This window comes from Podarcis pityusensis, assembly GCF_964106645.2.
Source record: "Podarcis pityusensis genome assembly, chromosome: 16".
NCBI lineage: Eukaryota > Metazoa > Chordata > Lepidosauria > Squamata > Lacertidae > Podarcis > Podarcis pityusensis.
This window is the reverse complement of record NC_138041.1, coordinates 26,732,284-26,748,086: the sequence shown is the minus strand read 5'-3', so window position 1 is coordinate 26,748,086 and position 15,803 is coordinate 26,732,284. Positions and strand designations below refer to the sequence as shown.

The window sequence follows — 15,803 nt, the reverse complement described above, 5'->3', positions numbered from 1 at the left end:
GCTGTGCTTTCTGCCCATCACCAACACAAGACAAATAGAGTAATGGTCTGCTGTGCATTCGCAGTCATTCTCTGGGCCAGCTCACACATCTAGGGCAAGGTCTTCAGCGGAATACAGCATGCAGGACTGGATGCATGGATGCTTCCATAGGTATCCAGGCACTTGTTCTCCATAGCCCTCCTTGCTGATATTTTCCAGAATGTGGCAAGCCATTATTTGGACCTATGCAGCCACCTGGCACAACTGGCCACCTGGACTCAGGTTGGCTCCTACATGCAGGAAGCTGAGTAAAATTGTGAGTAAGCGTGAAACAGGTGAGGGGGAACAACCAAGGACGGCTCCCTCATTAGGCAAAGCCTCTCCACCTTACAGAGGGGAGGAGTTGTGAGCAGGAGCCCAGCTGGCCTGGATGCCGCGCCACGCCCCCAGGTAGCCAACCAATCAGGTGGAGGCTTGGGGGCGGGGTTTTGCCAATCACATGTGGCCGTGGCAGCACTTCCCTTTCATTCCGCTGCTGGTTTTACTTGGATCACCCACCCACCCTCCCTTTAGTTCACTGCTTGGTTCTTGACATTGCTATGGACCTGTGGTTGGTTGCCTTGGTTGTCCAAGGGGCCTGGTAGGAATTTTTATCCAACTGGCAAATTGGCACCAGCCACTTGGTTTTTCGCCTACCTCGTAGCAAATCGTCACAACTTTTAGGTATTGGTGGTTAGGCATTGGAATATGTTTGTGTATTGGAGGGCAGGGTGCGGCCATCGCTTACCCCTCCACTTTATGGGTATTCCGGTAAAGGAATCCAGCGGTCGTGGATCCTGTCTGACGCCCTTGCTGGTGGCTAGGGCCATGGCACGACCCCCGGTGAAATCGGGGGAGCTTTCAGTTGTATTTGCATCAACAGGCTCCTCCCACTGGTGGTTAACCCTTGTTAGACTCACCCCTCCCTGAGGGGGTGGAGTCACGCTCTGTTGTTTTATCCAGTGCCTAAGCCAATACCTCTCATATGCTGTAATCAATAAAGTTGTGGCCTTTATTAGCCCATTAACCTAATATACTGTGTCCATGTGTCCTTCTTATCCCCAAGCGGGTGGTGGGTCCTTGAATCACAAAATCACTTTCAGGCCAAGGTGGAAGCAGAAGACAGCCTGGTAACAGCAATTCTTGCGTTGGATTGTGGCCAATTTGATGGCAAGGGAATGAGCCAGGGGAATATCCCCTCTGTGGTTCAGGGCTGTCCTCAGGCCAGCCTGCCATTTGTGCTTCTTTGCAGGGCCTGGAGCAGTGGGGTGAGGAAATTAGCATGCTCTGGTGACTGGGGGGGGGGGGGGAGGAGGAGGAGGAGGAGGAGATAGCAGTATCAGAACAATCAAGACTTCCCGCTCCTGGCAAACGGTCAGCCTGCGAGGCAGTGTTGGGGTCATGCCTTCTTGACTGCCATGACTCATCTTGCCAGGAGGGAGGGAGGGGAGGGTTTCAGCACGTCACACAGAGAGGAAGGGAAAGGCCTTGCTGACTCGCTCCTGGGACCCTGGGGGAGGAGAGGCAAACTCCCTGGTAAGTCCCAGAACATCCGTAGGAGACCTACTGGGCGCCCACAATGCCAGCCAGCAAACAAGAAGGTTCCATTCAAGCTCCCACAAAGATGCAGCCTCCACTTGCTCAGCAGCGAGGATTGCAGGAGGCTGACTGTAAGCCACACCCCATCTAGAAAGTACTGGCAAGACACCAGCCCTTTTTCAAGCGCTGCATTTTAAACTGATAGGCATGGCTGTGCAGTTTCATCGTCAGTCCAGTGCTCCTGGACACAGTTCTCAGCAGCTCTTCACTTAGCCCTTCCACTCGCACAAGGACAATGGTAAGCCCCATTTCCAAGAGAGACTTTGAAGCCAGAAAAAGTAAGGTTGGGGAAAGGAAATAAACCTGCAGCGAGGGTGGGGGTGTCTTGAAGTCCCCTGTCTGACATGAAAACATCCTCCAAAACGTAGACGAATAAGCCCATCCTTCCTGCCTCTCAAAGAGCAGCCATTCACTGAAAGAAGACAGCTTCATAAGAACGTAAGAAAAGCTTGCTGGATCAGGCCAATGGCCCATCTAGTCCAGCTTCTTGTTCTCACAGCAGCCAACCAGATGCCTACACGAAACCAGCAAGCAGGATTCAAGCACAAGAGCAGTCTCCCCTCCAGGGATTTGCAGCAACCTTCAGGGCCTGGAAGCCTCTTTTCAAGGCCAAGACTTTGAACATAAATCATGAAGAAGACTTATGAGCTTATGCAGAGTGCAGCTTTCATACTGGGCTCCCAAAGCAGGGCCAAAAAGCTGTTAGAGACAGAGAGAACACAATGGATTTTGACGTGAAGGATCCAGAAATGAAGCTGCTGTAGCACTGGGAAAGGAGAGGTCTGACTGTTCCAGATAACACACTGAGAGAGGGGGCAGATTCCTTCCTGATTCTGCTTGCAGTGCAGAGAATGAGAAGTTCAAAGTTCAAAAGGAAATATTTGGGCTCCTTAGCATTTTTTAAATGGACTGTGCAGCCACTCCCTGCCTCCCCCCAACTTGCTTTTGCACAGAAAACTCAGCAGGTTCAGAAAAGCCCTGCTTTATTCTACATGTAGATATTCAATATTCTTTTGTAAGTTGCCTCAATTTTTAAATTTATATATTGCAATCAGGTTGTACAAACTAAAAAAGTATCTAAGTAAATCTGACCAAAGGAAGCACTAACAACAAGCCAGTTCAATATTCAACCCAGCTGTAGTATCCCAATCAGACCCCCCCCCCCCCACCTCTTGCCTTCACCTGCAAAGCAGGCAGATCACTGTGGGACTCCATCACCTCACTGAAAAAGACAACTGCACAAGTTCCGGCACATGCAAGGGAACATAAGCCTGCTGGATTGAGCCAAAGAGGACACATTTTTAGTTCAGCATCCTGTTCTCACCGTGGCCAACCAGATTCCCCAGGCGGAATCCTGCAAGCAGGACCTGGGTACCAGAGCACACTCCTCTCCTGTGGTTTTCAGCAACTGGGATTCAGAAGCATTGCTGCCTCCAACTGTGGAGACACAGCATAGCTATCATGGCTAGGAGCAACGGAAGTGACCCATCTGCAAAGCACATGCTCCCAGTGGAAAGGTGTCCATGCAAGTCAGCCTGGGTGCTTTCACAACTACCTGCAGCTGTAGAATCCTGATGTAAGCTAGCAGTTGCCAATTTGGGCGCACATGTGCCCACAGAGGGCTTTCTCTGGTCTCCAAAGGGCTCCCTCCTTCTGCTGAAATTAGGTTTGACAGAAGTGTTCTGTGTGCAGTTAATTGCACTGTGTGTGGTGCCCAGAACAGTTTTGCTGGTTTCCTAATGTGCCTAATTGCTTGGACTATCAACTTCTCACGATATACAAAATGAATTGTTACCAACATGGCTAGGATATTTCAGAAAAACAAACCAATAAGTATTGGTTTCTAATGCCTTCCAAGTAAACCTTATCGGGGTGAAAACCTAATGAGGGAGTTAGGTATGTTTAGCTTGGAAAAGAGGAACGGAGAGGAGATATGGTAGCCATCTTCAAAGATCTAAAGGGCCGTCGCATGGAGGGGGTCAAGCTTGTTTTCTCCTGCTCCAGAGGTTGGGACCTGAACCAACAGATTCAAGTTATGAGAAAGGAGATTCCCACAATAAATCAGGAAGAACTTCCTGGTGGTAAGAGCTGTTCGACAGTGGAACGGGAACATGGTGGACTCTCCTTCGTTGGAGGTTTTTAAGCAGAGGTTGGATGGCCACCTGTCATGGATGCTTTTGTTGAGATTCCTGCATTGCAGGTGGTTGGACCAAATGATCCGTAGGGTCCCTTCCAACTCTACAATTCTATGATCCGCAAAGGAAAGCCTTCCCCAGCAGGTTTTACTAAGAAGCCTTAAGCATTTTCCATGATGAAGAATTCTGTCCTAATGCAATGGGTGCCACCTCTGCTTGGGCAGCTGCTTTGGTTTTTCTGAAGATTTTTCTATACCTGTAAATGAGCTTCTTCTCTATTTCTGTTTCAGCCACAAGGCCTCTGCATACAAAGGCCTCTCGCCACTGGATGGCACTGAGTGGACACAATGGTTGCAGAGAAGCCAGGCTGAGGCTCTTAAGCAAGCTCTGTAGACCTACACTGCCACCCACCCGCATCCTTGCCGCAATTAGCAGGCCATCACTGGAGAGATTAAGCACCAGAAGGGCTGCTTCCCTCAGCTCAAAAAGCACCAAGGAGAGGAAAGCAAAAGCAGCGCTGGCGAGAAAGGAAGCGGGCCTTGCTCCCCATTGTAGCTCCGCAGCAGCGCAGAAAGGCTGAGCAGAGCAATGCGCTCCAGTTGCAGAGATTAAAAGGGAGAGGAGCACCGGGGGCCAGATGGGGAAGCAAAATTGGGGGGAAAGGCTTTGCAGCAACATGGAAATAAATTATCTCATTTTGAGGACCAGTGCCCACCCTCCATACGTGAGAGAGCAAGAGAGCGAGAGCACACCCTTCAAGGCACACTGACGTTACTAGTGTTGTAAATAATGACAAAGAAGCAGCTCACCACAGAGAATACAAACACCTCCCCATCTCTCCCAGTCAGCCTTGGCCCTCACCTCATTAGGATGCTACAGGGCTCCCTTCAAAGCTGGTATGCTACCCTGAGACACTAGCAGATAAACAGGCTCCCTCTCCTCCCACATGAGAGCCCTTCCAGCCAGCATTTTCAGCTGCAGTTCAATTAGCATCCCATTTAATGCAACCTTCTATGGCCTCTAGCTTTCCATTATTAATCACTATTTACACGGATACAGCTTGCACGGTGTCGGGTCATTAATACACAAGATTTCACAGATAGTGGAGACACAGCGACTTGCCTAGAGCCTCTCTAACTGAGCCAAGACTGGAACCCGGATCTCTGGGGTTTAACTGCACAAACACTACCCAGAGGCTCTGAAGGCTGAACCTCCCGTCTACCCAAGTACCCTCCAGTCTAGATCCAGTCCAAAACATGAAGCTCCAATAGTTATTTTGAATGAGCAAGAGCCCATTCAATACGGAAACACTTTAGACATCCTCCGCTCCCACCCAGAGGTCCCTCAAGAACTAAATCACCCAAAAGATGGGTGTAGAAAGGACTCTGAAAATGGGAGTTTCTCTGAAAGCACCTGGGAGAATTTTCACTGGACATTATTTTAGGCCTGGTGATGATGAAGGCAGCAAAAAAGGCCACCTAAGATTAGAACCTAAGAAGAACCCTGCTAGGTGAGACAAAAGAGAATTATTTTAGTTCAGCATACTACTTCTTAGAGGGGACAATGTGATGACAATGGGGAAGAGCGATAGCTCAGTGGCAGAGCACATCCTTTGCATGCAGAAGGTTTCAGGTTCAATCCCTGGGATCTCCAGGTAGGGCTTAGAGAGACTCCCATCAGCCCCAGCCAGTGGGAAATGTAGTCCAAAACATCTGGAGGGCACCAGGTTAGGGAAGGCTGCCCTCAAGGTTCCATTCCCGTCACCAGGATTAGTGCAATTCTCTTCCCAAATGGTGGTTGAGCCCCAATCCCACACCCTCACAGACACATATTCTCTTGCAGCCAGTACAGTGGACATAAAGAAAACAGTTGTGTGTGGATGTGCATGGATGTCACCCCCCCACATAAGAACACCGCACCCCAAAAGGTGCCAGCAGGACTGGAGCACTCACCTCTCCCTTTTGGACTGTCATGGATTGTCTCCTGGGTGTGATCTCCTCATTGATACTAGACAGGAAGTTCTGGGAGATGCGGAGGGCATCCTGAAGAAGAGGGTAGTCAGGGTGGCTTGATGGAGTATGCTTCAGTAGATCCTGCACCGCCAAGAGGAAGAGAAAAAGTTCAGAGAATGTCAGCTGGAAATACAAGGAGCTTCATATCAACAGGCCTTCCTAGGCCCCAGCAGGAGAGCCACACAGGCTCACCTTAGCGGCAGCAGTTTTATCTTCCAGGCACCACTTTATCTTTCATCACCACCACTAGTTACAGTCCTGTTACTGCAGATGGATCTTTACCAAGCAACATAAGCAAAAGAAGACAGGGCCCCGTTCCAAGGAGGCAACAACTCAACATTTATCAGGAAGGAAGGAAGAAAAAGGGTAGGCTGTTTCAGGACTAAGCAGCAGCAAAGGTTAGGGGCATCTGGGGGAGCAAGAGACCTTTGACAGGAGGCTGGGGATGGTGGAACTGAAGGAACACAACTCAAGGGAGTGTATGGGGCAGTGGAGAGATTGAGGCAGCAGGTGGGTAGGAAGGTCACGGAGGGCTGTGAGGAGCAAGTGGCTTGTGGAAGAAGTTGAAGAGGAGAGACTTTCATGGGAGCTGAGTGCCTGCCTTCCCAGCAGAACCTGACAAAATCCAGGGACTTTTCAGAAAAAGCGACAAAGACGTCCCAGTTTTTTCTGGCTTCCAGGTTTATGTAGGCATGGGGTAATTTTAAGCTGCTTGAGTATTATAATCCAGTAGTGCACTGTGTTACATTTGCTCTGAACCTTTGTTTGAATCAAGAAACCAAGCCAAGTCCTTAGGACAGCCAATTTCTACCCTAAATACACACCCATACCCCCTTTGTATTTTTAACAGCAAACAAAGGGGGTTGGGGGGGAGGGGGTCTAAGCTGTAAGCAAGAGCACAGCTGGAAACCTAAGCTGATAACATGCTAAACCCAGATATGAAGGAGCAGCTGAAAGTTCCCCACCCCAGTTCTGAAGCTGGGGCACAGCAAAGGCATTTTCCAGGGTACTTCAAGCAACTCTTTTCCAAGGAATTTATCTTTATAAAGCTTCCCGATATTCAATGGCCAGGAAAGCACCATCTTCTCCTGAAGTTTGTCTTGGGAACAAATCGCAACATGGTACAGGAGACCCAGCGTCAAACCTCACAATGTTGTTTCTTTCAATCAAATGTAGTTTTGCGCAAGCAGCAACAGTGTTGTGAAATGGAGACAAGGGTTAAAGAAAAACCACTTCCTCCATGACTGCCTGTGGAAATGCTGGGAGACTGGATCATGGCCCTCCTGCACTACATGGAGGGTCTGAGCAAAGGCAGTAGCCCTACACAAAGACCACTCTGAAAACAGACACCCCCCAAAGAGGATTCGAAAGGGAAGATTTACCTTTATCTTTTTTTTAAAACCACAATGTCACTCAACACATTGGGAAAGGGGGTAAAAAGCACAACGCCATCTTTGCCTGTGGTATGGCTGTTTGGCTACATATTTTTGCAACTATTATGAGTCCTATTATATATAAACCTCAAGCCTTCCCCGTCTGCTCATTCCCAGCTTGCTCACTGCAATAGCAACGGCAGCATCGCCGTTCAAAGCAACTTACGTGGAGCACAAGGGTGCTGCGTGTGACTCGGTCCACTGGCTTGTAAAGGAGAGCTGTGGAGAAAGGAAGACGACAGGTTCCACATGAGCTGCACTGCTTGGCAGACCCATATAACCCACACAACTGCAGGGATAAAAGCCCAGCTCAAGAGAAAGGAAAGTATTCTGCCAACCTAATCCGTGAGTGCACTACTCACTTTCTAAGGAGTTTTTCGTCGTCTGCTCTTTTGAATCCTTGGTGCTTCTAGCCTTGAGATTCTATGAAAGGGGAGAAAGAAAACATCCACTGGGTTAAGTTTTCTTCAGAGTGCAGCAGGGAACTGCCAGCTGTCCCCTAGTTAGCTTAATCAAGCCCTCTGTTGACACAAAGTAAGCACCCAAGCATTTGCCATGCAAAGACAACTCTAGTCCAGTGGTCAACTCCATCCTTGCACAGTGCTTTTTGCTACCTTCGGCAGCTGTGTCTATGGCTCCCCTGAAGACATGGCAAGCCCCGCCCCTCTTCTGCCCTTCTGCCACACTTGATTTGCAGTACCTGGTTTGGGGTGTCCTGGCACAGTTTGGACATGATCTTGAAAACAAGGATATCACCCACTTAAGCTGTGATTTCCTTTCATCAGTACCAGGCTAGGCACAACTGCCAGGCAGGAGTGACCCAACGTGCAAGAACCCTCAAGAAGCTATTGCACCCTATTCAAGACGGCTTCTCTCCCAAAGGACACCCAGCAGCTTTGCAATTCCGCTTGAGAAACCCTCAACCTTTCTAGTGCCACTCCACGTCACTCCACTTGAGGCTAACGAAGGCCTGCCATTTCCCAGACAGAGGGTGATGCTCGCCACTCAAGTGGGCTTGTTCACCTCTCTTTTGCTAATGATAATTTCATTGCAGGAGTTCAGACCCTCCCATCCTGCCCCTTGCAGGGCACGGAGGTGGTGCCTGAGCAGCTCAAAGCCACTCCAGTAGAGTGTGCAAGGTGGATCACCTAATTAGACTTTGTATCACTGCAAAGGTCAATTGGGGTGGCCTCAAGACAAGAACCTTGAGAGGTCTTGGGTCGCATTAAGGGCCACAGCACGTGAGATGGGCAGAACTGACAAGACTGGAAGCTTCTCCTGTGCAAGCCGCCCACTGAAATGATCAGAAGCTGAGAGAGAGAGGAAGAGAGCGCACCACCTTTGAAGGGCAAGTGCTGCAGGGACATCCCAAGGGCTCCATCTGAGCGCATTAGTCAGAACGAGTCGCTGCACGTGTCTGAACATCATAACGTTACCTCGGAGATTTCTGCGAACTGAGCGTTGGCCTGACAACACTTCTCTGCCGTCTCCATGGCAACCTCATAGTTATCCACGAAGGCCCGGTACACTCCCAGCTGGCTGGCCTGCAGAAAGCAAATGCAAAATGAAACAAACACCGGTGGGGTGGGGGGAAGGGGGGCTGCGGGAGAAGACGGCCGCTGGCTGCACTGGATTCCAAAGGAACAGAAGATGGTGAGCTGTCACAAAGCACAGAGGCGCCTCCCTCCCACATCAGCTACCAGAGAGGACTGGGAGGGGGTGCAGGGGGGTGGGGGTGGTCAGCTGCCTACCCACATCTGGATTAACCCAGTGACCCAACCCTGCTGTGGCCACTTTCTCCGCTGCATTCTGGCCAGTGGGTTAAACACTGTAGGGCTGTGTCAGCCCCTTTGCCAGTCAGAGATGATTCAGCTGTAGGGCAGTACAAACAAGACACACACCTATAGCAGAGATATCCCTGCCTCTCACTGCACAGTTACTGCAGATGTTCACACTGCCCCAAAACCAGCCACGTGCAGAGGCCCCTTTTTTAGCATAGAGAAAAGTGCAAGAGGGATGAACGCAAGAGCAAAACACTGAACACAGAACCTGGATCTGTTTAAGTTGCCGTTTCTCCTGCATTTGGAGAAGCCCAGCTGGTGAGAGAAAATGCCTTGGACATTTCTCTGCAAAATTCGTGGGGAGCTGCTTTTTGTTTTAATGGCTTGTTTTTGTTTCCTTCTCATCTCAAGCTCAGTGGAGAAATAGATGTGACAAGTTAAAATCATTTTCAGTTCAAAAACTATATTCTACTTCTTATCCTGCCCAGGGAGCTGAGGATGTTGTATGTGGTCGCTCCATTCACAACCCTCTTCATTTTACCATCTCAACAGCCCTGCAAGGAAGGTCAGGCGCCCAAGTCACCCAGGGAAAACTTTATGGTTGACAATTGAGGCAGGAGGAGGGCAAAACAAAGATGGGAGAAAGAGATGGCGGTGGGGGGGGAGGGAGAGAGAGGGGGGGGAGAATTTCTCCATCAGTTTGGTGGCGCTGCAATAGCAGCAGACCCAGAAGCCTTGGAATAAGCCCCTCTTAATCACTGGGACTTAGCACTGATCTCGTTTGCTGACTTGTAAATAGCAGCCATAGTTCATGCCTTCTCAGGAAAAGGCTGGGCGAATCCCAAGCATGTCTGAACTCTCAAGTAAATGTAAACTCTGCGCTTGCTGCCCAGTGTGGAGAATTCACAGTGCAAAGAGCAAACATCCACGGAGAAGGCACAGGAAAGCAAAGGGACTAATGTCATTTGTGCTCCACTGGGGGAGAAGGAGCTCATCGTCCAGCTTTTCATCCAGGGTACCTCCAAGCATCCTTTTCACTGGGCATTCATAGAATCATAGAGTTGGAAGGGACCACAAGGATCATCTAATCCAACCACTTGTGAAACAGGACTCTTTTTGCCCAGTGTGGGGCTCAAACCAACTACCCTGAGATCGAGTGTCTCGTGCTCTAACAACTGAGCTAGCAAGCACCGATTGTTTGTGCCCATGAAGGTATTGGGGTAGTTATAAGCAATCCCGCTTTCAATACTGCTTGCACCTCTGCAATGGTTCTAGGCAGACATATTGCTTCATTTCCAAACAGTGCATGCTCAGCAACTTCAATCCAAAATCCTGCAGCTTTTTATGCCACAAATGTTCTGGTTTATTTTTCATTCCACTTTTATTGCGCTATCGTACGCCCCTCCAGACGACAATAGTTCAGTAACACATGGGGAACATTGCAGAACTACTAAAACAGAATGATGTGGGGACAGCCCAGTATACATCCTTCACAAATGCACTGCTATTGTGTCAATGGCATGTTGCGAAAAATAAACCCAGCCTGGAGCAGCTCTCACTCCACAAATTCAAGTCCTCAGCTTCTGTTCTGGGCCAGGGAGAAAATGTTCACTTTGGTTTTTGGTGTTCAGCTCCCTGATTGTATTTGGGGATTGTAATTCATGTTAAAGACACACACAGCGAGAAGACAATGATGGCTCATCTTCTCTTCCACTGCCCTATGGGTAGTAATGTTCATGAATGTAGACAGCTCTGAAGGGAGATTAGATGAATTCACGAAGGATTAGACTAACAATTGCTACTTATCAGGATGGCTGTAGACGACCCTCCAGTGTCAGGGGCAGTACACCTCTGAAAACCAATTGCTGAGCAGCACAAGTGTCGCTGCTGCACTCAGCTCCTGCTTTTATGGCATCTGGTTGGCCTCTGTGAGAACAGAACATTGATGAGTCTTTGGCCTTATCTAACTGCAGGGTTCTTCTGAGATCCTTATGTTTTGCACACTAGTTGTGGCCAACAAAGCCTTGCTCCTCCTGCCTGGTCCCTGTTTCTTGGAGTGGATGGCAGTGCAAGTCAGGCCCAGTCTCCCATTCCCCATGCAGACGACTGGTGTGCCGACACATGGTGGTACTTGGATGACCCTACTGAGTTGCGCTCACCATTTCTACGCAAGACAGAATTTCTCCTCTGGTCTGAAGAACCAGATGTACCTCAAGAATGCGACATTTCCTTTCTTTAAAAGAGAACAAACTGGAAGAGGGGGCCCAAGTGCTCTCTTCCACAGCCAGAGAAGAGGTGTGACAGCAACAAAGGAGGCAGCCCTGGGGCTTACTGGCTGGGGAAAGAGCTCTTCCACAGTGCTGCCCCCCAAGAGGTATTTGGCCAAGGTCAGGGTACAAGGAACGCTCAGGATATCCAAGGGGAAAATATGTCGACCCCACAGTCTGCGGCTGAGAAGGCAGAACAGCAAGGCTAGATCAAAGCCGGAAGGAGGAGTGCAGATGGAGAGAGAAAGAGAGCTGGGGGAGGGGGAGGGAAGCAGGGGGAGGGGTGGGGGGAAGAACCTGGCAGCTCCCAGGGAAAGGAGAGACAGACAGTGCCCTTGCTTCCCTTTGCAAACATATGAACCTCGTTTCTCCCTCTCCTCTCACTTCAAAGTGGGCTTGGCAACTCCCCAAGGCAGGACTGCAAAGGCTTTGGGTCCAACAGGATCAAAAACAAAAGCTGGTCCTGGGGAGGGAGGGAAGTGGGGAGGGTCCCTGCTGTGTGCCTCTCCCTTCGTCAATTGACCACAGCCCAAATTATATGCAGGCAACATGGAAAAGAAAGTCCAGCTGCTGGGAGATGGTGCAGGGCAGCTCACTACGCCCAAGGCACAAGGACGTGGGGACGGCAAGACGGACACAATGCTGGTATCTGAACGCTCAGCATTTGCTCCCAGTTCCGGTCAACAAAATGGCAGAGCTACAACAGGACAATGGGGGAACCATTTCACCTTTGTCCCATGCAGATACAGCAAGAAAAATGCATTCCTGTGGGTTTCTCAGGGGCTATTGTAAAGCCCAAGAAGGGACCCAACATCATATTCCACAGGAAACTGACAGTGGGAAGTACATGGGCTCCTAATTCCCATGAGCCTCAGCGTCATACAACTGTGTTGGCTGGGGCTGATGAGAACAGGACGTTGCCATACAGAATGAGACCACTGATCCACCTGGTATGGTGTGGTCCACACTGACTAGCTCTCTAGGCTTTCAGGCAGTGAGCCTTTCCCCAGCTTCATCAGGAGATGCTATTCAACATTGAACCTGAGACCTTCTATGTGCTAAGCAGATGCTCTTGTCACTGAGCTGCAGTCCTCTCCCTTTGGAGTTCAGTTTACTTGAAGGACACCAGGCTAAGGAAGCTGCTTTTATCTCTGGCCTAAACACTTAATTGTTAGGTTGAAAAATGAACCAGAAAGCTCAAGGTGTGCAAACACACACACACAAACATGCTCCAGGCCATGATGAAGGTCACAAAGGCATCTGCCAGGAGTTGCTGGAGTCCTGACAAAGCAAAACCAAGTCCAGCCAGAGGGCTGTGCAACCCCTAACTTGCCAGCCTGCAGGCCTTCCATCCCACACAGCTGCTTCTCACTCATGGTTGCTCCTATCTGCCACCTTAGACACCACCTTCCCCCAATGTGCGCAAACCACAACACAGCTGGAGGGGAAAGCAGAGAGGCAACACCTGGGAGAGAGCAGGGGCTCCACAGGTCACAAGAGCATCAGCAAAGCAGCTATGAGAGAAGCCCAGGCTTTGGCTCACCAGCTTCTGGAAGAGGTCCCCCACCCTCTGTTGGTGGCTCCACTGCTGCACCCGTGGGAAGAGCCCGTCATAGAAGTCCTTGTGGATCTCGTAGAGCTCAGGCACTTTGAAGAAGATGGTTTCGATCTGCTGACTGGTCAGCACAGGCTGTGAGGTGGTGGCAGCAGCTTTCAGAGGCTTCATGGGCTGGAAAACAGAGACCACCCTTCATGCAGGTGAAAAAACAAAGGCATCCACCAGCCGGAATGGCTGGGCTTCCTGTCTGATTGTGCTGGAATGTCCCCATTTGGACATGCTCCAAATCAGCCTTGCTCAACCTGGTCTCCTCCAAATATTTTGGATTACAACACAGCCATGCTGGTTGGAAGTGAGGGGTGTTAAAATCCAAAACATCTCCAGGTTGAGGAAGGCTGTTCCAGATCTTTATGAAAAAGTCCAATCCTATTCCGTTCTCCTGCCAACCTAGCAGTTCAAAAGCACACCAGTGCAAGTAGATAAATAGGTACCACTCCGGTGGGAAGGTAAACAGCGTTTCCGTGCGCTGCTCTGGTTTGCCAGAAGTGGCTTAGTCATGCTAGCCACATGACCCGGAAGCTGTACGCCGGCTCCCTTGGCCAATAAAGCGAGATGAGCGCCGCAACCCCAGAGTCGGTCACGACTGGACCTAATGGTCAGGGGTCCCTTTACCTTTACCTATTCCTATTCCGTTCTCCCATGAAGTGTAAGACATGCTGGCCACTTCAGGAACCCTCTGCTCACAACCACCAAGCACAGTCTACTGGGGAATTCTCCTGCTGAAGTCCCATTGAAATGAATAGAAATAGCTTACAAAAGCCTGACAATGCTCTTGCGCAGCTCCCATTACTTTTAATGAAGGGGGGCTGAACTGGAGAGCTTCCCAGTCAGTTAGGATGAAGGAAATCCCTTTTGGCTATTCCACCGCAAGTTCACAGTGTCTTCAGCCAGTTCTGGAAATAAAACCCACACCTCCCCATCCACATGTTCCTGGGTGTTCTTACCAGCAACAGAGCTTCAAGGTGGCCTAAGTAGGTTTCCTCACTAGCCAGGATTCCAGACAGGACCCATTTCCTCATCTCCAAGCCCTTCTCCAAGTCTGGCTCACTCTAGAGAAAGGAAAGACGCAAGAAAAACAATGGTAAGGCAGTGCAGAAGGCAGCTCTCTAAGCTGGATGTGGAATTGGGGATTAAGGGAGAATTTTTGTTAAGTCTGCATTTTAAGTGAAATGACTCAATTCCCACCTCCAATACCAAGGCGCATACCAGAACACGTACTTATCCCTTTGCATTTCACATTTCCCGGTTCAAATGACATATTAAAATGCACGCAGTGTTTAGAAATGCATGCACAGAGGTGAAATACATTGTGACAAAATATGCATTTAGCTACACATTTTCACACTTCCTTTTAAATGCAGAAAATAGCAGGGACTTATGAACGAGCCTCAGCGAAATTAACTCGGAATGAAAATAGGCAGATCCATCCAACCCTAGCTGTGATGCCTCAAAGACTCATAAATCTCAGTCTGACAGGGGTGCTGCAGGGAAACTTGCCTGCACTAAAACAGTGGCATGCAGGCAAAAAAAAGGTTGTTTGCTAGGCAGGGAGCACCAAGCATACCCCAAAACAGGAGATACATAAAGTGTGAAGGGGAGGTAGTGAAAGGAAGCAGGCTTTCACACCTTGATTTTGAGTTTGCAGACTCCAGTGCTGCATACCTGGAGTACAGTTCTGAGACAGACAAACCCACCATCACTCAGATATTGTGAAAAAATCAGAAATTGGGGGTGGGAATGGGGAAGAAGTATGAGATACAAACCAGCAGCGTAAAAGGTTCATTTGCTAGCATTCTACAGCTCTTTGGTGCTTGCTGCCCATTTGCAAGGAACAGCACCATATCCCCACTGGGCACTGCTGCTGTGCAAAGAGCACTCAAGTCCTCCAGCTGACAGGCACATCCTAGGATCTCTAAAGCAGCCCCAAACATCTCGGAGGCCCGGATGCTCTTTGTACCAGCACACTCAACCCTTGGGGTTCAAGGAGCAATTTGTTCTCAGTTTTGAACAAAGGTGGTCATCAGCTCAACATCAACAGCGCAGTCCACACATTGCAGGCAGTTGCTTGGTTCTTTCACGTGCTTGGAGTGAAGTCACAGATGAAAATCTATCAGCAGTTTTACGGAAGCTGCTAAACTGGCACTGCAGTGGTCGCCAGTTGCTCACATGCTCTCTTTTGTGCAGCTCCACCCCTTTTCTCACTGCTCTTACCTTTGCCCCCACCTTCCCTCTTATGATTACTAATCTCCATGGTGAGCCCCATCATACCAATCCCTGCAGACACACTCCTTAGCAGAGGCAGGAGTCGTCCAGCCAAGAACTTCAAGCCAGTGTGCTTGCTTATTTTTCACTTCAAAAAAAATTGCTGTGCTGCCCTTCAGTATAAATATCAGGGCTGTCTATACAACAGATCTCACAAGATAATAACAACAAATTACAAAGCAAGACAGCAGTTTTAAAAATGCTAGCTGAACTGCATCTCCCAGCACTGTTGACCGACTGGGGTTCTCATGGTAAATGTCTCACACTTTGAACTGTGGTTGGAAACAGAGCAGGGAAGACATTTTAGAAATAGGTGGGAGCTGTTCCTCCGACAAAGTTATTAAATTTGTAAATCATCTGAGTGGTTAAAGAAGCCTGGGTGTCAAGGGTTTGTAAATGCCGGTGGCCTGAGTTTTTCTGCTTGTCTACCAAAATACCGTATTTTTTGCTCTATAAGATTCACTTTTTCCCTCCTAAAAAGTAAGGGGAAATGTGTGTGCGTCTTATGGAGCGGATGCAGGCTGCACAGCTATCCCAGAAGCCAGAACAGCAAGAGGGATTGCTGCTTTCACTGCGCAGCGATCCCTCTTGCTGTTCTGGCTTCTGAGATTCAGAATATTTTTTTCCTTGTTTTCCTCCTCCAAAAACTAGGTGCATCTTGTGGTCTGGTGTGTCTTA

General features: G+C 49.3%; 1 protein-coding gene across 1 annotated transcript in view; it reads right to left on the bottom strand.

Moving 5' to 3' along the window:
* BCR (BCR activator of RhoGEF and GTPase) overlaps positions 1-15,803 on the bottom strand; it is a 93,722-nt gene that overhangs the window by 35,534 nt on the left and 42,385 nt on the right. Inside the window, 6 exon segments of the mRNA XM_080986559.1 lie at positions 5,705-5,845; positions 7,364-7,416; positions 7,560-7,620; positions 8,634-8,741; positions 12,789-12,974; positions 13,808-13,912. Coding sequence (XP_080842685.1) covers positions 5,705-5,845; positions 7,364-7,416; positions 7,560-7,620; positions 8,634-8,741; positions 12,789-12,974; positions 13,808-13,912 — 654 coding nt within the window.